The 24,375-nt window shown below is 40.9% G+C and overlaps 1 protein-coding gene and 1 non-coding gene across 2 annotated transcripts; one reads left to right on the top strand and one right to left on the bottom strand.

The window, feature by feature from the left end:
* Window positions 1–20,978: 20,978 nt before the first annotated feature.
* LOC115765324 (mitochondrial import inner membrane translocase subunit Tim13-like) lies at window positions 20,979–21,545 on the top strand. The gene has a single exon (XM_030708825.1). The coding sequence runs from the start codon at window positions 21,104–21,106 to the stop codon at window positions 21,365–21,367; it is 264 nt and encodes an 87-aa protein (XP_030564685.1). The 5' UTR covers window positions 20,979–21,103; the 3' UTR covers window positions 21,368–21,545.
* Window positions 21,546–23,956: 2,411 nt separating this feature from the next.
* On the bottom strand, window positions 23,957–24,028 carry Trnag-ccc. The gene has a single exon. It is a non-coding gene; the product is annotated as a tRNA-Gly (tRNA).
* Window positions 24,029–24,375: the final 347 nt, after the last annotated feature.

The raw sequence follows: 24,375 nt of genomic DNA, 5'->3' as shown, positions 1-24,375 counted from the left end.
GTTCTGCATGATAAGCCAATAAAGTTTTCTTGAAGAACTCTTTTGATTCCTAAATTAATACAAGGACATCAATTTAGTTCATTAAAGGTATTTAAGTTGTGCCTTCAACTATTTGATTTTGATTAAGGCTTAAAGATCTAAGCACGTTGCTTGGACTTCAGCCCATATGTTTAAAGCTCAAAAGATTATAATTCTCTCTATGCAAGACCGTCTATAAAAACTCATTGATAACATCATATATCTCTCCTTAAAGTCAGCTTTACTAGACTGGTGTCTACTGGGTGACTGTAAGAGATACCAATCAAGTGTGGTAATGTGCCTGCCGATTCGGATAGAATATCCAATTATGTCCCAGCCTTACAGCTTGTTTATGTGTTAAAAGGGTATCTTCATGTGTATCAGATTGACAATTCATTAAACGCGATGTTTGAAATGTTAAGGAAAGATATATTCAAATATATCTTATCAATGACCTATTATTTTATGTCGATATTTTTTCGTATATCCATAGTATCAATAAATATTGATTTTGAAGCAGGGCTGCTTAAGCAACTCTCGATGATTATTCTGACTGGGGACATCAAATGTTTACCTACTTTCAGGGTAAAAAGCTGTTTTTCTTGGCAGTTCAACTCTTTAATTTTAAACAGAATTTAAGCTCAAATAACATGCATTGTTTGTGGGTTAGATGTCAGGTCCGGTCAAGCGAATCAGGACAGTTGCGTTGGGGCGTCGGGACGTCCCTGGGATTGGCCTTGTTGTCCCATCGATTTCCATTTCCGACTCATATGCTTACAGTTGCCCCCGATAAGGGGAAGAATTGGGCGCACCTGGCTGCCCTGCCCAGCATGACAAAGGCTATGCCCAGGCTGGAGGCAGGTGAAGAGGCATGCGCGTAATGAAGGCGCCTCCTCAACGAAGACTCCCGTATGAAACAAAGAATTTGACGCAGCATAAAAAATGTAAGCTTACAACTTTTTATTTTTTACAAGTTTACCTGTTGTTGTTTTTTGTTGTTGCTTCTGCTGCTGCTGCTGTTATTTACCCAGCGGCTTTTCATTTGGGCGCGGCGAAAGCGGTGCTTTAAAATTAACTCGAGACAGTGAAGCGGCTCGACCTTCTGCCCGCCCCGCCCCCGTTGGCCCATTCAGCTGCTGCTGCCCTTTCCGCACGCTGAATGCGCACTTAATGAGCGTTTAATTGGCTCAGTGTTTACAAGGTGCCACGACAGGGGGGTGGATGGGGCGATGGAAATGCCAGAATGCCAGGTCTGTAGGGTCTGTGGGGTCTGTGGGGCCTGTGAGGTCTGTGGGTTTTGGCGCAATTTGGTCGCCAGTTCGAGTTGATTGAATTTCTTGTAAAACTTTTTAATTGCATCCCATTGTTGTGATCGGCTAAATAAATGTTTGTTGCACTTAAATTGTTAAATTGTTCAAATGGTAAATTGTTAAAAAAGTAAATTGTTACATTGTTCCGCTGGCAAATTGTTGTTGTTTATGTGTTCATGTTTTGCCGGGCAGTTGGATTTTTCTGCGATGCCTTGTACATAAACGCGCACAAAACGCGCGTAAATCGCGCGCAGCTTTCGCGTTTTCATTTCGCAAATTGTTTTCGCTGGCTATCAAAGCCATAAAAAACACACACACACACACACAAAAACAACAACAATAGCGGCAAGGACTACAAAGCAAACCGAAACACGTTTCAGATTTGTACGACGCCCCGCACCCCGTCTGACCTACCCGGCTTCAGCGCCCCGTCTCAAGTCGCCAGCCCCCTGCTCGGACGGTTTAGTCCTGTGTTCATGATTTTATTTTCAAATGCTGCAGCATTTTATGTGGCCATTAAAATATTTTATTGCTCTTGGCGTAAATTTAAGCAACAATAAAATAAAACAAATAACAGTGCTCTCACAGGGAGTGCCTGACTAACAGATACCCTGACAACAGCACCAAGACCATATCCATATCTAAGCATATTTCAAATTTGGGAAAATGTTCTGGATTCGTGTATACCATACGACAGTTTTGGTGTCTCACAAATCACAAGATATTGATATCGATACAGGAGAGTCTAGGTTCGGTTTCGAGTCTCCGGCTCGTATTGGGCAGACAAAGTTGCCTCGATAGACTTTATGTGGTAGAAGCTGCATATATTTGCTTGTCCCATGCAATTGCACAAAACTAATGTACCCGTTTATTCCGTTTTCGATGGATTCAGTATGAAAAGGCGCAACAACAACTGAAATACGAATAAGAAGTTGAGCATGATAAAGAAGAAGAAGATGACGAAGAAGCCGAACGTGAGTCAACCTCAAAAACATCCCAAAACATAAGTAAAAACAACTCAGTTTTTCCTTAACCCAACCCAGCAACCATCCCCCAGCTGTACAATTTTCCAAGGGCTTGATTTGTGCCTCGTTTCATTTCGTTTCGTTTTGTTTTTCTTCAGTGAAAATTTAATTTGCATTTACGCATAAAATGCCGCTACCCAACTTATGGGCAGACCAGAACCAGAGCCCACACCAGAACCTGTACCGGTTTCCACAGCCAGCATCCAGGCTCCAGGATAACTCCGTTGCGGAAAGCTCAGCCGCTGGTGCAGCTTGCCCCTCAGCAGGTTTTTTTTTTGGCTTTGGCGCCCGCAAGACTGACTCACATCTATATATATACATATATATAGGTATGCTGTGTGTGTTTGTGTTTATGTATTGATGGGTGTTACATATTCTGCGTGGGCTATGCATGGTAGCAGCTGTTTTCGACCCACCCCCACGTCTGCCCCCCCTCCCGCCATTCCCTGCAATGGCGCAACTGAACTCAACCTGTTTTGGGTCTGTGGGTCTGTGAGTCCACAGCTTGTGTCCGTCTTCCTCTTTTCTTTTTTGTGAAATGCCACGCATATTAATGACATTCCATTGATTTACTTGCGCCAACGGATTGGTTTTGGTGATTTTTTTCGGGCAGTCCTCAAAATTTAGCCATTGAAATCTTTAAGCTGTGTTATGCTACAATTTCTACAGTTAAGTTAATCTTATTGAGTTTTATTCAAATTATCAATATCATTATTATTTCAATTATAATCATAAATTTATCATTAGTACTAAATTTATTTTTTTTATTTTAAATTTTTTGGTATTATACGTAATAATACCAGAAACAATGGTGCTCTGCTGAGATAACAATACAGCCATATATGTGTTCTGTCCTGGGATTCGAACTCAGGTCCTGGTTGTTCAATTGCCCCTTTCATTTGTGGGTTTCGACTATCTCTCTCTCTCCCCCTCTCTCTCACACTCTTCCTCTCTCTCTTTCTCTCTCTCTCTCTCTCTCTCTCTTTCTCTTTCTGTATTTATGTCGTTTTCGTACCTTTTCGATAATTATATTAGTTTCATCTAAATTGAATTAACTAAAAAACCATTTTAAGTTTATGTTCTGGCTTTTAACTTCAACATCTCATCCCTCTGCAATAGGGAACACCAGATCGTCCCCTACACATATCACTTAAGCTTTTAATTTTTGACAAAGTGTGGCCTCTATATATACCCTACCTTTCAATGTACAGCCAAATTTTCTGGCTGATTCTTGGCAACATAAAAGAATACAAATAAATATTGTGACTGGAAATTAAAATATAATACTATGAGAGACTTTGGCTTAATATTTTAAATAAATCATTAACGGTTACGGAATTGATAATTAAATTGCAGACTTCTCTTCTCCTTTTTCCTTTAATTCAGTAGTGTCAAAGGAATACAGGAATATTTTCTTTTCTAACAATATGCGTCTATAAGCTCTTATATGCAAATTTTAAGCCCAAAGTAATATAACAGACTCAAGGACAGCTTTGCACACCCAACTTGGCAGTATTTATCTTTAATAAGGTAAAAGCTCTTCGCTCTATTTGTGGTAATTTATTAGCTTGCCAGTTGGTAGACAGCTCCCTCTCTCTTTATTTGTTCTTCTCTTCCCTCCCTTTCTCATGCAACTGCTGTTGCTGCCTTTGGCAGGTTGCAAGCTGATTGTTTTTGTTCGCCTTGCATATTTCTTATCATTTAGCGTTTTTTTTTTATTCATTCCACACTGAAGTGTTTCAACAATGAGCTGCAGTCAGGATGTAAGTCCGAAATGAACATTGAAAATAAAATCAGCAAAGAATAATTCAATATCTTAATAAATCGAAGTATTCGACATCAAACATAGTTTTTTTTCTACAAATAGTTGATCCTTTAAGCCGTTTATTATTTTTACTCATTTTACTGATAAATTCCAAACATTAAAGCAAAATGAATTTAAGAATCTTAGTTTTGAATGCCTTTCCGGAAACTTACACTTCGGCAGGTGAAGTCCCAAAAGCTTATGTGGCATGAGCTATGTATGTAGGGCACACGCATTGTTAAATAGTAGGTGAATTCTACTTATATTGTTTACCTCAGCTTCAATTGTTTATCAAGCTGTATGTATTATTCTTCAGACGGAACAGGTGCTATTTCCTAGGCATTGATTGATGACATTTTTAGCTGTTCAAAATACCGATGTTTTTCCGAAGATCAAGTGATATACATATAAACATAAAAAAACACACATCGGATTAAGATCGAAAAATACGTTGTAAAAATCGATTCATCGAGGTTCTCTTACATCATTAAGCTGCAGTTAAATAATCGTAAATGTCTGTCGATACATTATTTTGGAAAAGTGGCCTTACGCACACACACACACACATGCACACACATATACATATATGCAAGAAAATACACACGCAAACACACAAACATTCCGTTTTGCTATTCAATTTATGCAGGATGAAAAGCTCTTGCGTCTTATGGCTTGGCGCAGGATAGGACCGATATATTCTATAACTTTTGAAATTTGCGCCATTTGCGAAATGCAAACAAATGACGGGCACCTTTGAGCCGACGGAATTTGTTATAAATAAATAAAAAGCTATTAGGATTTAAGAGGTATGCGATGACATTCGTCTGTGGGGAGCAGAGCCTAACACGGCGCTCGGAGCTGGTGGCGGAGGTGTACTTAGGTCAAACCCGGGGCATTAAATTGCTGTCAACATGCCATAGGACGCTGCTGGCGCTGGTGCTGGCCTGGTAGGGTCGGGTCGGGTCGGGTCGGGTCGGCTGGGTATGGTCTGACCTGATGAACTTTGCGATTGGCAAAAATAGGTAACAAAAGGAGGCGGGCACAAAAGAAAATTCAACGTTTTATTGAAGTGGACGGACGCAAGTCGCGTCGCACTCGCAAATTTGCAAATGAAGTGCGACGAAATGTAAAATGGAATTGGATTCGTAGCCTCTGACTGCTAATGAAATGCGATAAAATGTCATCCAGCCGTAATAATGCTGACAGCCGCTGCCCCCGCACAGAGAACGTGGTTGCCGTTGGGTAACCGTTGAGCTTGCTGGATGGGGAGTCCCCCCATTCAATTCCATGCCATGCATCCCAGCCATTGATCGATTTAATTTCAAGTGCTGTTTTGTCGTTTCGATTTGATGTTCGCTCGGATTTGGCGTCGATTGTGCGGAAATTAGTTGACGTTTACCAAACTGAAATCAAACTGCGATTCCAATTGCGTTTTCATGGCGCCGCGGGGCACTCCAACACCCACAGTTAGCAACATTGTAGTCAGACCAAACACGAAGCTCCCATCTGTTACATCCGATACTGGAAAATAATTGAAGCTATTGGTTTATGATATTTGATTGAGTTACGTTTAAAGCAATACGATGCTATTGGATTACTATCTTTTATGGATCTCTTTGCAAAATCAGAACATGCAAATAAATTACATTTTCAGATTTCAGTGAACAGTGTCGATTTCAGCTTTGAGCTATTTTATTTTTTTATACCTACTGTTAATTTTAAAATCCATATTGGTGTTTACATAAAACGAATTCAAAAGGAACTAAATTCAAACTAAAATTAATAATTGAGTGAGCCCCTTTGGCTTTAAAAATCAAAATAGTATTCGAATTGAATGCTAAATTGCAGTTGAAAGTTGTTCTCAACAGATATGAATTTAATATAGTTTTGTCGATTTCAGGGAAATGGAGAAACTGTCGATGCATGTACGATATTTACAATAGTTACTGTACAAAATTCTATAAGAATCGGACAATAAGCACCAAAGTAATTCAAAAATGCATTTCCCGCAGGGGGGGTCTAGAGTAAGAAGAAGCACATCTGCTTGTGTTGAACTTTCACTTAAGCTCGAAAGATAAGCATATGTAAAAAATATATATATATATATATGTAAAATTGTTTTCACTGGGTGACTTGTGGGGTTCGGTGTCTTCCGTTGCCCACTTGAAGGATCGGAGCCAAATGGGCGAAGTGGCACTGACAAAAACAAGGAGTAATTTGTGCAACAAACTCGCTGCAATCGAGCCGAGAAATGTAAATCAAAACTTGGCCAAGTAGCTTGCTAATTAGATTAAGGCCAGGACCAAGAGTAAGAGCAAGCGAAAGACCAGAGCCAGCACCAAAAACCAACTGTAGCCGGAGCAGCAAAAAGCAGAGCAAAGTCAGTGTAACACAGTGCAACACAAGGATGCATTGCTGTTGACAATTTGGCTGAAGCTTTTTGTTGCCGCATGCATATTTTTGACTTGGCGCCAAGTGGCAAGATTGTCGTCCTGCTGCGAGACGCAGGTCGCGGGCTTGTTGATGCTGCTGTTGTCGCTGCTGCGCTTAATTATTTCCTTGGCCGGCAATCAACAATCAGCATAATTCTGACACGCCCACTTGGGGGCGTCTGGGTAATGAAAAATGAGCAAAGTTTCAGTCAGCGATTTCGCATCCAAAAAGTTCAAGGAGGAACTCAGCAGCAACTCAACAGTTTTGGCAAGGCGCCCGAGCAGGGACCGGCAGTGCCATCTAATTTCCATTGCTTGACATTTGTGGGCGGTGAATGAGCAGAGGAGCGGATGAGCAGGCGTTGCAGCTGATCCTGACATCATCAATGCTCCACTTAATCCATTAAATGACAGCTAGCAGCCAAATTGCCTCACAATGTCATATGTCTCAGATATCTGATAGAAAAAAGTCTATATATCTGTATACTGCCTGAACAGAGAGCATCACACAGCCGTAAGATCTTATAAACTGAAAGTCTCTTTGACGATGGGGTTTTGGAATATTCGACCTGCACGTTCGAATGAAAAACATCAGAAACAATGCAGCTCTGTGAGTGTGCCTTGCAAACTGCGTGGCTAAGGTAAAATATTTCAGCTTAAATTGCCATCTTTCATGCTTGTTTACTTAATTTGTTTTTATTCACAATGTAGTATTCAAAAATAATATGTTAAAATACAACAAAGAAATCCAAACTGAATGCGGGCCAACAATAATAATAATAACATTGTTCTTTTGTTCTGTCAACTACAATGCTGTTAGTACATATTACTATATTGTTTGACAGGCCCCAAGCAGTCCATTGAGGCCGCTGCACACTGAAACCCCGAGAAGACAATGTATACATTAATTTTGTTTTAATTTAAATTAGAAAATTTGTGTTTTTTATTTTTTTAAATAAAGTTTAATACGAATTTAATTCTTTTGTGCTATTTAGTACATGCTCGCGTGCGTAGTACATCTGCCTGAAGTTGGCGCGAATCACACCAGCAAGAGAGGCCCATGAGTAAATTATGGAAAAGTGAATACATGCAAAGAGATAGCGGCTTTAAGTTTGGAATGAATTCACCAGACCAGATCAACAAATAGAAAGGGTGAAGTACACAGAAGCCGTGGAATACAGCTCCTTTGAGAGCTTTGAGACATTCCAACTGTCTGCCGAAAGAAGGTAGCGCCAACAAGAGAAACAGTGACTAAAACTAGCTCCAACGCAAAAAGGGAGCCTGAAAAACTAGTTATTGCGAGCTCGCACAGATGCTGTGCTGGCTAAACTAATTGAAGAGAAGAGGCTGATGAAAGTGCTTGTAACGATAATCAACTTTTGCTTGACGAAACGGTTACAATGCAAGTGGCAGGAACGGTGGACGAACGAGAGTATTGGATGATGGACGGCAAGACTTGTATCCAATATCAAAGGACATGAGTATTTTTGCCATTACTTGAATTCCAGAGGCAAGAGCACGAAGCTATCTGCGGATATGGGCCCGCACCGCACGAGCACACAAATTGGGGTACTAAGCCATATTTTTCTAAATGTAAATATACATTCCCAGCTGATCGCAAACAACTTCGATGGGCAGCATAGCATGTATGTAATTAGATATGATCAGCTTAGGTTAATGACATAGCCAGAATGACCCATAGCCTATATTAATAATGTCGCCGTTGCGAATGAAAATATTGTGTCTTGGATACATGCTTATAAGCCGCTTTTAATTTAGGCGTGGCCTCACTCTTTCTCTTTTAATCGCCAACTAGTGCAGTCGCATTAGATGAGATTAAAAATTATAAAGTTCAGTTTTTCACGTGGGCGTAATAAGCCCACGCGGTGGATTTCAGGGACATATACCACAATGTGACGGCAGCGTGAGAAGCCGTAGACATTTTCTCCATATTATTATCATTATTCGAAACCGGGTCGCCAGGTTATGTTCCCACTTTGCCTCGTTCCTAATCCACATCGCTTTTTCGAGTTGCTCTTGAGTATATGAATATAGAAAATTTATTTTGGCAAACTTATAAGAGACTGCAGAAGCTGATGCCCACCAGTGACACCATAAACGAAATAAGCAACATGAGGTACATAAGCAACCGTAGCACACAGGTGCACACGGGGCTGGACAACACTTTCCCTGGCCATGGTCTATGCTTAAATTTCGATTTCGAATGGCAAAAACTGCGTAATTTATGGGCATGGCCAACACTTTGGCTCAGCTGTTTGGATTGTTGTTGTCTTTAAACGACCCCTCTCTGTGTGAGTGTGTGTGCGTGTGTGTGTATTGCATTGAGCAGACCTTCAACTATCGATCTCATTTAAGCCCAGGCACATGGCCCATATGCAAACTGGCAATAAAATTTAAATATTTTGCATATAAATCAAATCGATGGGAAATTTCGGTACAAAGCCAAGAGCCCAAAGCCCGCACGAATCGTACCCAAGCGTCCCAGCGGTATCATGCACTACACATACAAACACACACACGCACACACACACATATACACACCCGCTACAGTAGAAGTCTGCAGTTGTGACTACCGATAGCCAAGTGCGGACTGGATGTGTCCTGCTACATACGTGCGCCTGTCACTTGCCACTTGCGACTTGCCACTTGCCACTTGCCGTGCGAGCCAAAGTCAAAGCGTCGGTGCTCAAAGGACCCGTTTCCGTTTTGTCAACCTGAGAATCTGGCATAGAGCTTACAGCTGGGAGGCGGAGGACTAAGTGAAAGGGCGCTCGGTCGGTTTAGCTAAGTGTTTTCTTGGCTGTTTCAGTTGCTCGTGAGTGCAAAAGTCCATGTCGGTTGGCTGACATAAATTGTGAGGGCTTGAGCACTTGGTGTAGCACTGGGCAAAACAAGTGATCAGTTCGAGAATCTAGATTATATAGCTGGAATGTAGATGTCAAGTGATAATTAGCTAAGGCTCTTAAAACAACTTGCAGAAATCATGCGTAAAAATCCAATAAACTTTTTTGAATCGAATCGACGGTATTTCACATTGACAAATGTTTATCAAATTTCTTTCCTTTACAGTATAACTAAGCTAAAATTCAAAGTTTTTGTAATAATATTTGAAAATGGTTCAGGTTTAGGTTCGGCGGTTCTTTATCCAACTGGTTTGGCTTAAGGATCTTGTTCCTGGTAAACAAAATATTGGAATCCCGAGCTCAAAACGGTTCGTAGTTTTGCTGGAAATAAACACGAAAACAGAAAGATTTGTAGAGAAAGAAACATAGATATCGATATAGGTAAAGGTACCTGAATAGAGATACAATTACTGGGGGCAGCATTTGCCTGACTCTCTGACAATGTCGAACTTCGAACTGTGGTAAGGGGCAAAACGGAAGGTTGTTGTCCTGCTGTCTACTGTCTACTGCCTGCTGCATTTCGTGCATGTCTTGTGCACTTTTGGTTATATTTATTACACAATTCCAATAAATAACATTTCGTAGGGCTTCCTGTCACTGCCTGGCCACTGGCATTACTGCGGCTGCTGACGACGATTGCTGACTGCCGACTGCCGACTGCCGACTAGCTACTGCAGCTTGTTGTCGGCACAAGGACAAGGACAACAATTTCTTTATGGTATTTATAAGGACATCGTCAGCTCGTCATCGTTTGCGCTTGACAGAGGCAAATTTTATTTACGACTACTATGCAAAGGAAGCGCTTGCAATGGACGCGCATATGTATGTGAATGCCTGCGGGCTGTGCAGATACAGATACATATGCACACACAGATACATATGCTGCGGTATTGTCAGATACAAATGCAGTTGCAAATGTGTGTGTTTCACATGGGAATACATACTCGTCTATAGCAAATATGTGCGCGCATATCTACTCGTACATATGTGGGTACATAAGGTTTAATTCTCGCCACAAATCGGCTCCTTCTTGATACCTTAAAATATTTTACTCCCAATTCGAATACAATTATTAAGTATCTGGGAATTACAATTGATTGCAATGCGTTATTTATTAATATGTTGCGAATTTATTATTAACACCATATGCTGTAAGAGTTTATTAAAGTTTCGATATCTTCTTCGCACTTTGGTATATACACACTTTTGTATGTCATATCCAAGACCCAAAAGAGGCCTTTTTGTGCATGCATTTATAGAAGGAAACTCAGAGTTGAGCGCAGGGTATCGCCTAATGGGGCAACTGCGACTGGGCCATTCTTACTTGTTGTTTTCTCAATGTTAGCTTACATAGTAAAGTCAGATCTTAAGTATGCCAAATTGTTCGCAAATTTCAGGATTCTCCAAGTGGGCTGCCTGACAAACTTAAAAAACAAGTATAATTGTTATGTGCAAATGTATATAACAATCAGAGGGACGCAGTATGTATATACATATATTCTTGCTCAGTCGATCTTAATTTATGGATGGCCCGTTTCCATGAAATTGATAGAAATTTTTGTCAAAATCCTGCTTTTTGAGCAAATTGACTAATTTATATTTGGTATATTCAATACTACAATTTTCGGAAACCTTGTTTCAGAGATATAGTCCTTGGCTTTGCTATTCCCACACTTTTGGATGCCTAAATTTCATAAAGATATAAAGACAACAAACACCGAGTCAAATCACGAAAGAATTACCCATAGTGGCAGACCAAGAGAAGGAGCAGCGCAGCCGCAGCGTAAACTGAGTGTGGAAGGAAGCTAGAATATTTGTGACGTCAGCTCAGCGCACTCCTGACTAGAGCAATCTTAGTTAGTTATTAAAGCTGGGGAGCTTTAACATTATTATTATTTACTTTCAATGCGTCATACCTATGCCATGCGCTGTTTTTCACGCACTTATTGATTTCATTGGGGTGCCAGGCATTTTATTGATTCATCAGTGCAACGAAATGTGCATGGCTTTAGCCAGTTTGTATGTGTTTGGGTGTGTGTGTGTGCGGGTGTGTGCGGGTGTGTGCGAGTGTGCGTGTGTGCACGTTTGCACGTTTGCTGGGCAGAAGTGCACGTTGCTTGCTATGCAAACTTTGGCTGTTGCTGGCTCTGCTGCTGTTGCCTTTAATCAAATATCAATAACGCTTCGGAGCCAGGACGAACTGCTAGGATATTTATGTGTCCATGATTATGTTTAATGTGCTTTTTCTTCAATTCCTGCACGTTCGTGTGCAGGCAACTTTTCGTCTTTGTTGGCTTTAACTTTTGCCATTGTGTGTGGCACGCAAAATGCAAAGCGCAACTGTGCGCCTGCCCCTGGAGCTACCCCCTGCCAGTGCAACTTCCGAGGGCTGCATATAATGGAATATAATAGTGAATTTATTTGATTTACATACGAATGAATGTGCATCATAAATGCAAACTGCACTTATGCATGCAATGTGTTTAAGTTTCTCACCCTCTCTTTCGCACTCGCGCTGTCCCCCTCTCTCTCTCTCTCTCTCTCTCTCTCTCTACCTCTGTCTCAGAGTAAACTTTAACAAATTGAGCAACAAATGCATCAAAATATAGCCTATATTTACCTTATAGGCTGGATATTCCCCGTACAAGCAAAATATGGCACTATCTAATGATTAAATTAATGATGATTAAAATTAATATTAAAACATAATGTGCTTTGCTATCCCAAGCAATTCCTATCATGCCCCATCCAATTGTCTTCGGGATCAATTGAGTAATGCTGCAAATGCAAGTGGGTCCGAAATTGTTTGTGTGATTCGCGCCAACTCCAAACATAACCGAACCACTCTAATAAGCACCACGCGTTTACGCATTCACCACATTCGACTACTCAATCAATTCAATACAACCAACTCAATGGAAAAATGTTCCATTAGTTACTTAATTGAGCTCCTCTAGAGATTCCATAACACTTGGCCCGGACTTTTTGGCATGTACGCCTAGTTGTTGACAAGATTAGACCAGGTGAGAGTACTCTTTTAGAAGTGCAGTGAAATGTGCCAAAAAGTTACAACAATATCAGTGTATTCCAGTTGTCTATGCAACGTAACGTATAACGTAAGAGTAAATTAAATACGCATTACGTGACGAAATGAAAATGCATTCAAAACTCTTAACACATTCTCGTACTGACAATTGCGTTGTGGCTGCTGAAGCCATTAAATGGAATAGAATCGAGTCGAAATCGAATAACAAATGTCATCCATTTCAGATGAGATCCAATATTCAAATGTGTCACAATATCGTTATCGTTATCGGACGTATGCGTGTATGTATGTGCATGCATACAATTGACATCAATCCCATTTTCATTTCCATTTCCATTCCGATTCCGATTCACACTCCATTCCCATTCCCATTCCCACTACCATTCCTATTCCTTTTGGCCGTTGCACCCATCTCTACTGGCCAATGTCACAAATTAAAGTTTATTTTCAGACCATTTTTATTTAAAGGTCTCTCGCAGCGAGCAGCAGCTGAAACTGAATCCTGTAGAGGAGGGAGCAAGGGTGAAAAGAGGGACAGAGCACTGAGTGGGACAGAGGAGCGGGATATGGATAAACAAACATTCAGCGAGCTGGACAGGATCGGGGCCAGGCGCAGCCTTGTTTGTGCCTTCCGTTGCTTTTGGTTATTGTTGTTATTGTTGTTATCGTTGTTGTTGTTGCTGTTGGAGTTGCTGGTGTTGTTTCTGTTGTTGTTGTTGTCACATTTATGCTCACTTAATGGCAGCGACAATCGACCAACGAATGTTCCTTAGCCTTGGTCGGCAGCGCGTTGGCCCTGGCCTCGGTCTCGGCAACGCACACAATGCGGAATAATAAAAACAATAACGAGTACAACAACGACGATAACAACAACAACAACAACTACAGAAACAACATGAAAACAACAACAGCCACATATGGTTGAACCTTCGATTTCCGTCAGCCGCTTTCCCGCCACCACCCATGAGCAACACATTTTCCGCATCATTCTGGCCTGCCAACTCTTTTGGTCATTTTTGGTTGGGAGCATATTGAAAAATTGTTGTTGTAGGAAAAAGCCATTTGGCTATTGTTTGTCATACTTGGCCCTCCTCCGCCCCCCGCCGATCCCATTTCGCCCAAATATTCTCCTCATCCTTATCGATAACCCGTCTGCCCACTGCGGTGGATTTTCAATAAATGACTTACATCGCGAGCTAACTGCTGTTCATGTTCATGTGTCTGACCGGCAATGGGGCAATGGGATGGGAGTGGGCTCCGCTTTTCCGATCGAATGCAACATCCAGCTGGGGGATGCTGTTGGACCTGGCATTTGTTTGTGCTTTTAACGAGCACAGCTGCGTATAGCACGCGAAAATCGCTTTTAAAAATAATAACAATGTTGTTTGGACTTTGCACTGTCTCCCGCCTGACGATTACAATGATGATGAGCATAATGAAGAGGATGATGATAATGTTGTCGATGACAATGACTATGAGGCTGTGGATAAAGATAGGGCACTTTAAAATGCAGCTAATTCCTTTAAAACATTTTTACTCTGTGTAAGGCCATATTTTAGATTTTTTATATACTATACTAAGCAACTCTAAGTAGGAAAGTTTTATCTTATGTTTCAGACAAACTGTTTAATAGGCTCTGAACTTATTTAGCTTTATTTGCTTTCGTTTTGTTTTTTTCAATTATTCCAATAAAAAGCCTCAAAAATAAATGTAATTTATATACAACTTTAACATTTTAAAAGTGTTCATTTTTAATTTTCAAAAATAAATTTGATGTAAATATAAGAATACAGATTTGAGCATTATTAAAGGAAATAATAATACAATCGACTCCTCACATAATCAGAAATTAGCGCGGATAACTCTGACACAATATGTTAAGCAAAGATCAAAACTGAGATCAATTAAATAAATGTATGCCTAATTGCATATTGGACTGCATTATTGCACTAAGTCAATCAACATTTTGTGACTGAAAATGAGTACGACTCAAGTCAATAACAATTATTGAATACAGTTTGTATTTCGAATCCAGCATCCAGCCGCGGGTGAACAAAACTTGTTTGTTCACTATGCATTCAATTTAATTTAAAGTTGTCATGTGCCTTAGCTGCAGGTTAAAATGCAGCTGTCATTGCAGCGCATTTGACATTTAGATAAAAGTAACATGTATTAAATTGATATGACCCATGTGGCTTACAGGGTACAGGGTATAGGTACAACAAACACTTTGTGCACACAATCGATTGTTATTATTCCCTCTAACTGCTCTCTTTCTCTTCCCCTATATCTCCCTTTCTCTCTCTCTTTCTCTCTTTCTCTCTGGCGCTGCTCTTTTTGTTGGCTAATGAAAACGTTTGGTCGGTAAATGGAGTACGAGTAGTTATTAAAATATTTTTCCATGTGTGCCTGTCCATGACATTTACAGGCACTTCGACAAGCAGCCATTACACACACACACATACACATTTACACATACACACAGATGCAGCTTAAACTGATGAGAGGTACGGGACATTTGTAGGTTTGTAGCAAATGCCTATGCCTGATGAAATTTAGGCACACTTGGAGTTCTGATTTCCGGTTTGGTGTCGTGTGGAGAAGTGCCCATTACACAGAAAGATTGGGCAGTGTTGTTCTGTGTTTGGTTTAAAGTGCAGCCTATTTACCTGAGCGTTCGCTAGTGTATATATATATATATATGTGTGTGTGTGTGTTTGTGTGCGTATGCCTTGTGTTGTTTGTGAGCCCGCATAAATGACGCCCTGCATGTGTCCGAGTCAGTCCGACAATATCAATGCCCTGGGCCAAGCATGCTGTGCAAGGACTGCTTGCTTTCAACCTCATACTCCGCTACGCATTCATTTGGCTCAGCTTAGTTCAGTTCGATTCCGATTTCGGAGCCTCTTATGTGGTTTTTAAGTCGATTTTAATCAATGTATTTAAAGCAAGCATTTGCTTGTCATTTACAGGTATTGCTGTATTAACATAAGCACACACACAAGGAAACACGGTATTGTATACCCTGTAATGACTATTTTGGGCTTAACCTACATAATATCAAACAGTTACAGCTAAAAGCTGACTGTATACGATGTAAGACAGGGAATTGGACAATTTCTCCCGCAACATTGGGGCTAAATGATTGTACGAATCTGCTATATTTTGTATACAATCCTCGCATAGCTGAGTTTTTAAGATCATTGTTAGAATTTATTGAAGACGTGGTTCACACTTTTTAGAATATTCAAAGATACATAAAACAAAATGCACCCATTTTCCGACTACGGGATGGATTTTCCAAAATCGGCAAAGCACGTGCCTTATATTTTATAATGTAAATCATTAAAAATTTGTTTGAAGCCGATCAAATGAGAATTAAACTTTCTCTCATTCTATGTTTGACAGCTTGTTTTCACTTATGGGAGTGGATTTTCCAAAAAGTGTGAAACCCATCATCAATTGAGCCGTGAGCCAGTCAGTTATTTATGGCTTACTACTCACCAATAAAATTATTGCTTGAATGAGTACTTGTGCGTATGAGTTTTCTTCAATGAATAAATCTTCCTAAATATATATTAATGTTGTAGAACCTAAAATAAATTGAAAACCGTCTGGCTTAGACTCCTTGTGAATCGTTGTGATTTGTCTTACAATTTGTTGTTAATTAAACTCTTTTCTTTTGACCTATCGATAGGCCATTGGTCACAAAATGTCCTCATAAAAGGTAACCGCTCGTCCAGCAATGACAAATTCGGAATATTTTTCGCAGCCTTTGAAGTACATATTAATTTAAGGCTCTTTTTATATAATCATATTGCCTGCAACAAGGTCTCTTTTCATTTAAACGTTATAGAATTATAAATCAAATGATATCGAAATTATGACAAGGAAAACAAATTGCAATTCACAATCCAAGTAAATTTGTGTGTAAATAAATGTGAATGTAGTCAGTCGTATGAGTATTTGAGGATTTAATATTGTTGAATTTTCATTTAATTTGTGTGACTTCGTCTTAAATTCCAATTAAAATGTTCAAAGCCATCCGAGAAAAAACGCCTTGTGCAGTTTGATATGCAATTTATTTTTAATCGGGTTGCAGAAGCACTTGACACAGTCGACATCCTTGACTTTTAGTAGCATAAATATTTTAATAGTAAAGTCTAAAACAATTACGTAAAATACATGTATATTTCTTAAAATTAATCAAAAAATTAAATAGAAATGTTGCAGTTGCCTGCAACTGACTGGGCTAAAGTCCAATTAAAGCTTAAAGAGGCCAAATTTATATTGGAGACATGTTTGGATCGATCTTTGTGGGAGCTCTTAGGTAGTCTTTGACCAATGTGCTCTTTTTACTTTCTGAACGATATTTAAAAAGCTAGTGAGTGTTCTTGTGGGGAGACCCAGACTCTCAGATACCTCTCAAATAGATAAGATAAAACAGAAAATAGCCCGTGACAGGCTAAAATATTAGCAAGTCGCTTAAGAAACACTGTCCTTCGTCAATGAGAATTCTTCTTCCAATTGTAACTAGAAGTTTTCGAACATATATGTATATAATAAACATAATTAGTAGCTACCCGGACATTTGCCTGTACATAGTATGAAAACAATGCTGCTTAAGTAACATTTTTTATTGATTGTTGCATGATTGTTCGCGTATTTTTGAGCAAGTTAATTTGAAGTTGACTTTCTGGCGATTTTCGCGCGATAAAAATCCCGCCCGAACGTGATAATCGACACGTTGTCTCGCACCGTCTCTGAAACGTTAAAGTCGAGAGCAAGCAAAGCCCATGCAATGACCAGGGCAGAAGGAGCAGCCATCTGGCCTGGTCCAGGATAAGAAGTGGCATTAATTGAGGTCTGCCTGTCGTTGTGCGTGCGCGTGGTAGGTAGCCAATTGTTTACCATTTACCAGAAGCGGGAATCCTTAAAGCTACCCACCGACGGATTAAAGCCGCCTCCTCTGGGCCCACTTGGAGCCATTCATACGTAACGGCCCAGCCTGTCCCAAGCACGGAAATCTCAGGCAGATTTATTTATTCGCCGCTCGAGTTAAGAGCTGCAACTTATGAAATATTTAGGAATTGGCCGTTCCGTAAGCTTCGACGTCGAGTTGAAGGCAAAGGTAAAAACAAAGCTACTTCAATCTGTTGACCCACTCAGGCTGAAAACTTCTTCGCTGCTCTTTGATGTTATAGCCCCCGCCTCGGACCGAGCCTGCCCGTCGCACCGCCAGCTCCCGAATCCAGCAATTTGCACTCAATTGCAATTTCCGTGCCGTGTCGCTGGCTTTGGCGTTGCCAATGCCATTTCCATTGGTACGTGGCCGCCTGCATCCGCCTACCAATGGGTTAGGGGCTGCCCGCCTCCCTGCCTCCCCGCTTTTCGCTACTCGCTTCTCACTCGACTCTCGTTGTGGCACGTACAGCGCGAGCGGCGCTGGCAAATGGGAAATGCGCAGAAATTTGTTCAGCCATTTGTTGTTAGTTGTTGGTTGTTAGTTGTTGGTTGTTTTTTAAATATCAATATAAAACGTGACAGTAGGTGCTTTTTAGCATCTGAATTTCCTGAATTAAAGCACTAAACAAATCTCAATTGAGGGCCAGAAACCGCCACAATTTCGTGGGCGGCTTAAAGCTGGCCCGACAAACATGTTACCAGCAGTTGCCCAACCGGAAGTATTTTGGCAGCAGGGGAAGCAGGCTTAAACTGTATGCGCATTACAATCCAGACAGTCCTAAGAGTCCTGTGTGCAGCTGCTGTCAACAGCTGCGATTTCAGAGCTAAGTACATATGACTTTGTGAGTGCATATATCAGGTTTTGTGGACTGGTTACCTGCAACCAGCTTTAGGTCCAGTTGGATCTCCAGCTCCTGCTCCTGCTCCTGCTTTCTAATTACACACCGTAGCAGATACTGACAGTGGACGAAGTGGCTCATCTGTGACTTGACAAGCATATGAAGCAAAATGCATCCATAGGACGCAATTGTTCTTCATGGACCTTAGTAGAACTTCCCTTGAAAGTTAAAACTCTATATTTTACCGGTCAATGTTGGTTACTTTTTTTATATAAATACTAAACACTAACAAATAACAAGGAATCATTTGTCTAACTGTCTAACTTAACTGGTTGAGAATTGTAAACGACAGCATGTCAATTTTCTGTACCTTGTATCTTGGGCTTCGCACCCTTTTAACTACGGGTATTCGACGATTAGCAAAGCTGATATCCTCTGGCGAGCCCTTGCACTAAGTAAGCACTAAGTCCCGAAGAAGAAAGTGCGAAACATGCTTCTGTGAACTGAAAATGTTCGAGCGACAATATGCGTATTTCTGGACATATCTAGGTTGCCTAGAACAAGCTTATGCGTCTGGATTTCCTTGGTTAGATCTGATTGGATTAGATTTGCCAAGAAATTTTGCATTGCAAGCGCAAGAGCTCGGCAAACATTATTTCCACAGCTCGTATCATTCGAGCTCAGAGTTCTTAATTACTTTTTCTTTAAGTCTTAATAGCAGTTCCTCTTCTTAGAGGGAGGCTATAACGACGTGCGTACATTAAATGCAGAACTTGCTGAAATTACTGCTAAACTGGTAATGGATAAGGAAGGGTCAGTGCTTATCAGACCAAATCCTATTTATGCTGCCCACTATGAGAGTTAGTCAAAGTGGAACCGAGCTCACAGCTTATTTGATTCAATATAAGGCATCTATAGGAGAACATCAATCTCAGAGACTACTGTGGCGTTCAGACACACGTCGTATATGCCAAACAAATTATGAATGTTAAAACTTAATAATCTTGACAATTGAATTAGAATTGTGTTGTTTCGACCAATATCGATTTTAATCAGGGTTCTCGGGGCACCATTTTTGTAATGCTTATTATAGGGTACACGTTTTTTTTTTTTGGTTTCCCCTAAAACTAAACAACGTAAAACTTCAAATGTATACAGTATATATAAATATCTCCCTCAGTTTCAGCGATAGATTCAGACTGACTTGACCTGACTTCCTCTAAATATTACAATTTTCACATTTGTCACTGAGTCAGTTTTAATTGCACAGAGTTAAAGGCGATCTTCGGCGATCAGATCAAACAGTGTCATGTTTCAGAGGAAGTACACCACTGTGATTTATCAACCAGGCGAATTATTTAAATCCAATTATTTTTATTAGGCTATGCTCACAACACCTTCATTCGAAATATCCTATCATTGTCATACCAATTTATTGTATACCCTATAAGCTAGTCAACCTTGTAACTAAACTTCACTTTCATAGTCTTTCGCTTGGTAGAGATGAGAGTGTACTGATCCATTTCGTACGCGCTTACTTGGTGGTCTTCCTTATAGCCCTTCTTTCTCGTTAGGTTAGAAAGGTTTTAGATAGAAAGCTTGAAGATAGTTCTAAACACCACGTGGAGCCCTCTGCTAAGACTACGAAAAAATGGTTTATCTAAAAATGTACATTGATGATGATAGCAGCTTCGATCTGTCCCAATTTGATCATGAATGTCCTTTTCTGCATAAGTTTCAGGACATTCTGGAGCTTTCAATTTAAAAGCGAACCTTAGTTGTGAGCCGCAACTTGTTTGACGAAGTTTTTGAAACCCCTTGCTGCGGAAAATACTTGGACAAATGATATTTGAAAATAAACTTAAATTAAATACACACATTTCTATTCGGAAAGTAGGAAAGGGAATGGTAAATTGGTTCAGCTACGTGCGACGAATGGCTGGGTCAGCCACCAACCCCAGGGATCCTGATACCGTCATTCGGCATCGCGTGATAAGACTTTAATTGTCTGTAAATTGACGGCTGTTCCCAGAAGCGTTTGAACTGTCATTCACCCGTCATCAGAAATGCTGTGCTTTTGTCCGATGACAACTATGCTCTGTCCGGCTCTAGGGATCAGACTTTACGCAGGTGGGATTTGGCTGCCGGCAAGGCTACTCGTCGGGCGACACACCAAATACGTTCTCTCGGTTGCCTTCTCGGCTGATTGCCGTCAGATCGTGTCAGGCTTTCGGGAGCAGACCATCAAGACGTGGAACACTCTGACTGGGTGTTTAGTTTACCATCTATAAGCATGAGCCCAGTGATTGGGTGTCGTGCGTGAAGTTCTCGCCCAATCGCTCGAGTTCCATCATGGTATCCTGCGGGTGGAAGCGCACTGCATGTTCCAATCGAAAGCGAATTGGTTTTTTATGCCGAAACAGTATACATTTCAAATGTGTATTGTTTGCTATATGGACACTCCTATCTACGCGAATCGATTGCAAACGGAGCTAAAGAAATACCTTTTCCAGCAGCCGAAACAGGCTCAACCCTGACAAGGAGCAGCCTTTGAGTGTAGTTTCAGGCTGACTAAATAGGTTCGATATGACAAAGCTAGCTGTGGGCTAAATGGTATGTAATTTTACTCAGGACGTATTCAAAATCGGTTCGAGCGCAGAACCAAAGAAACAAATTTTAGTTAAATGAGAGTTAGCGGAGCGAGTCCGAGACCGAGACCGAGAGAGTAGAAAAAGGGAAAATGGAGCGTGGATCCGATGTAGAACCAAAGGAGTTAATGACCCAGCTGAAGCAACAGATTGCGCTGGCCAATGTCCAGGAGCTGTTAGCCACTGTCACCTGCAAGTGCTTCGAGAAGTGCGTGACAAAGCCGCGCGACCACTTGAGCGGACCGGAGCAGAGCTGCATCCATCTGTGCATGGATCGATACCTAGACTCCTTTCGCCTCTGCGCGCACACCTACGGCCATCGGCTCCGGCGCGAGTATAGCCGTCAGCGCAGCTGAGATGGGTTTTCAAATTGGGCTTTCGATCGAGGCGGAAGCTGTGGCTGCTGCCAATGATTCTGGATGCTGGCACGGATGGGTCTGTTAGCCACCCGCTTCCACGAATCATTTCATTAGTTTAGCCCAAATACATAGTCAGACTTACACGCGCGCGCACACTCAAAAGCAAAGTTCAGTTCATATTTTCTTTTTCCTGTTTTTTTTTTTTTTACTATCTGAGTGGTCGCCTTTGAATTGAGTTCGTTCGCATTTGTGCCAGGACTCTGCATTCAGTGGAGAACGCGTGGTTTCCTGTTCTGGACTGGCAGCAGCAGGAACGCGACTTTACCAGTTTCCGCTAGCCGACGCTTTGTTAGCCTCGTTGAAATGACGGCGGTTGTGGCCGCACCGACTGCAGGACCCCGATTCCTGCTAACCTTTTGGCCCATTCTGCCCCGCAGCTCCGCTGGCAAATTGCATTCGAGGGCTGCCATATGCTTATCGAATGCTTCATACATATGATGAGGCATACATATAAAGTACAGCACAACATTCTCCAACACAGCGAGGGGAATCGCCCTTTATGAGCGAAATTAGTACCTTTAGTTAATGAGCTTTTAGCCTTAACATTGCTCAATTTTATTAGCTTACCATCTATATCTGTAAATGTGTTTGTCCTGACTAACCGAACGGTGCAAACTGTAAGCGCAAAGAAAGCTGATAATTTTACTAAAACTTCCATTTGGGAAATTTTACAATATTGGCAATAACAAACCATTTAACTCTGTTTGGAATTCTTAAAATCCTAAAATAAAGCCCAATATGAAATCTTAAGTGCGTATGCACCAGAGTTCATGTGCGACTGCGAGACGAACGCAGCAGCCTGCGCCACAGTATTGAAAACTTCTATGTTTGGTATCCGATTTCCATGATATTTAGGGCATAAATATGGTATTCAAATGTGTGTATTTACCAAATTACAATGCTCTAGCTTGAAGTAGTGGAATATTAAAAAAAACGCGAGTTACGTATACGTTTCTTTCTTTAAATTTTCTCCACCTGTTTCCCGTTCCTTTTATTTTGAGCACGCCGTCTTAAGTTATATTTTGCGAACATGTGAAAATGAGCTGGAAGTTCATATGGCGCTACAAATTGGAGTCAGTGATTTTCGCTCCGTTTAGATTTTTCGCACAACAGTTGATCCACATCTTCCATTTAAGATGGTTGAGATTTGTTTACCACAGTTTCGGTGGAACTTTAAATATCGCTGCAACACGAAACTTTAGCCACCAAATGCTCGACCCCATATCAACCAAGGTGGGGTTCATTTGATTTTGAACAATGTGAAATACCCCTTAAATGAATTCAATCTAAGAACTTGGAAAATGTTTTTTGGGTTTTTCCAAAACCCCGACTTATCGTGCACCTTAACATAGTAAAAATATTAACCTTCCTAGCTCATAGGGTTTGGATTGTGCGTTGATCACCAATCAGTCAATCGCACTTAACTCGTTTCTTGATTTGCACGTGCCAATTTTTTATTGTAAGCAATACAACAACTTTTTACTATCTGCTATATACTCGTGCCTAATTGGGTCTAAAAACCTGCAGTCTAGTTTTAATGGGTTAGCATATGCACTTTCAAAAGTAAAATAAAATTGACCTTGTCTTGATGCACCGAAACAACAAACTCCTTCTGCCCGAAAGAAATGTACGAAAACAAGGCTACATTGTTTCTACTACGCGCTGTTAGAATCAAGCCAAACGAAAAACAAATGAAAACCAATATTATAAAAACAGTAAAATTCTCATTGTATTGTCCGTTTTTCGACCGGCACCGGCAGCATTACTCTTGGCACGCGACGGGCACAATTAATTGGTCCCCGCTCGAGTTTCAATTGCCTTCGCCAGAATTTCTGGGTAATTGCCTTTGCAAAGTGCTTGCACTATGTATTTGCAGCCTTGCTGTCAAAGGTAGAGTATTTTGATTGAGGCGGCAACTCTATACTCTTATTGTATGGTGGTATGAGTAAGAGCTTTGATTGATTGAATATAGATTATTGATATTGGGGAACGATTTGATTAATGCTGGCACTATCAATAGAACTCAATGACTTTGAGAAAGTTAAGCTTTTACTTTAAGGATATTCCAAGTTCAATCAGAGAGGCTCCTACAGAGCATCAAATAAATGCGCTTTAAGTTTAACGTGAGCTAAATTTAGTTAATTAAAAGCAATTTTACACATGACATTAGATTTTCTTTTAAAGTCCTACTCAAACAAAATAAATAAGTGGCCCAATTAATTTGCTTCATATCAACTTTGGTTTAATCAGTCATCTTAGGTAGGTGTCCATATGCACAATCTATGCGTTGTATTAACTTTTCTTTTATCACGAAAACAATTTAGGTGATTGCAGATGAATAGCTCGAATAAAACTGGGGAAAGTATCTTTAGTAAGGAAACGTCAGAATTTCCATTCCAAATTCAATCACGAGCTTCCAGTTACCAGAGTGTCATTGGCGTTGTCCTTGCCTTAGACTGCGAAAGCTAAGTGAATGCCATTCGCAATATTTAAAAAAATGCGTGTCCTTGATAGACACACACGTCGTGCGCCGGCCGGGAATCGAACCCGGATCTGCTGCTTGGGATACAACCATGCTCGCCACTACACCACCGGCGCTTGCAGCTTCATTGACGACGAATGTCAGCTAAGTGCAAACGAAAGGGGCTCGGATAAGGTTGGCTGGAGTTGTGTTGCAACAGCAGCAGCAATCAGCAGCTGTTCGTGGCGCATCAGACGACGGTCGCCATTTGCCTGTTGCCAGTTGCCAGTTGCCAGTTGCCAGTCGTCAGTCGGCACAGTCTGAACAGCTTTGATGATGGCTTTCACTCGAATTCAGGCATGGACGTCTACATTGTGTCTATAAATCAACAGCTGCACATTTTGGCTACCATGCAGGGGGTGGAAAGTGGGATGTGTTGGACACTCTGACATTCCCGTGCTTCGGCTTGGACTTATAGAATGAA

Source organism: Drosophila novamexicana, unplaced genomic scaffold (assembly GCF_003285875.2).
Source record: "Drosophila novamexicana strain 15010-1031.04,08,12 unplaced genomic scaffold, DnovRS2.1 tig00000960-arrow-arrow-pilon, whole genome shotgun sequence".
In the NCBI taxonomy this organism is placed as follows: Eukaryota; Metazoa; Arthropoda; class Insecta; order Diptera; family Drosophilidae; genus Drosophila; species Drosophila novamexicana.
Note: the sequence above shows the minus strand (reverse complement) of the source record. Positions and strands in the feature narration are given on the sequence as shown.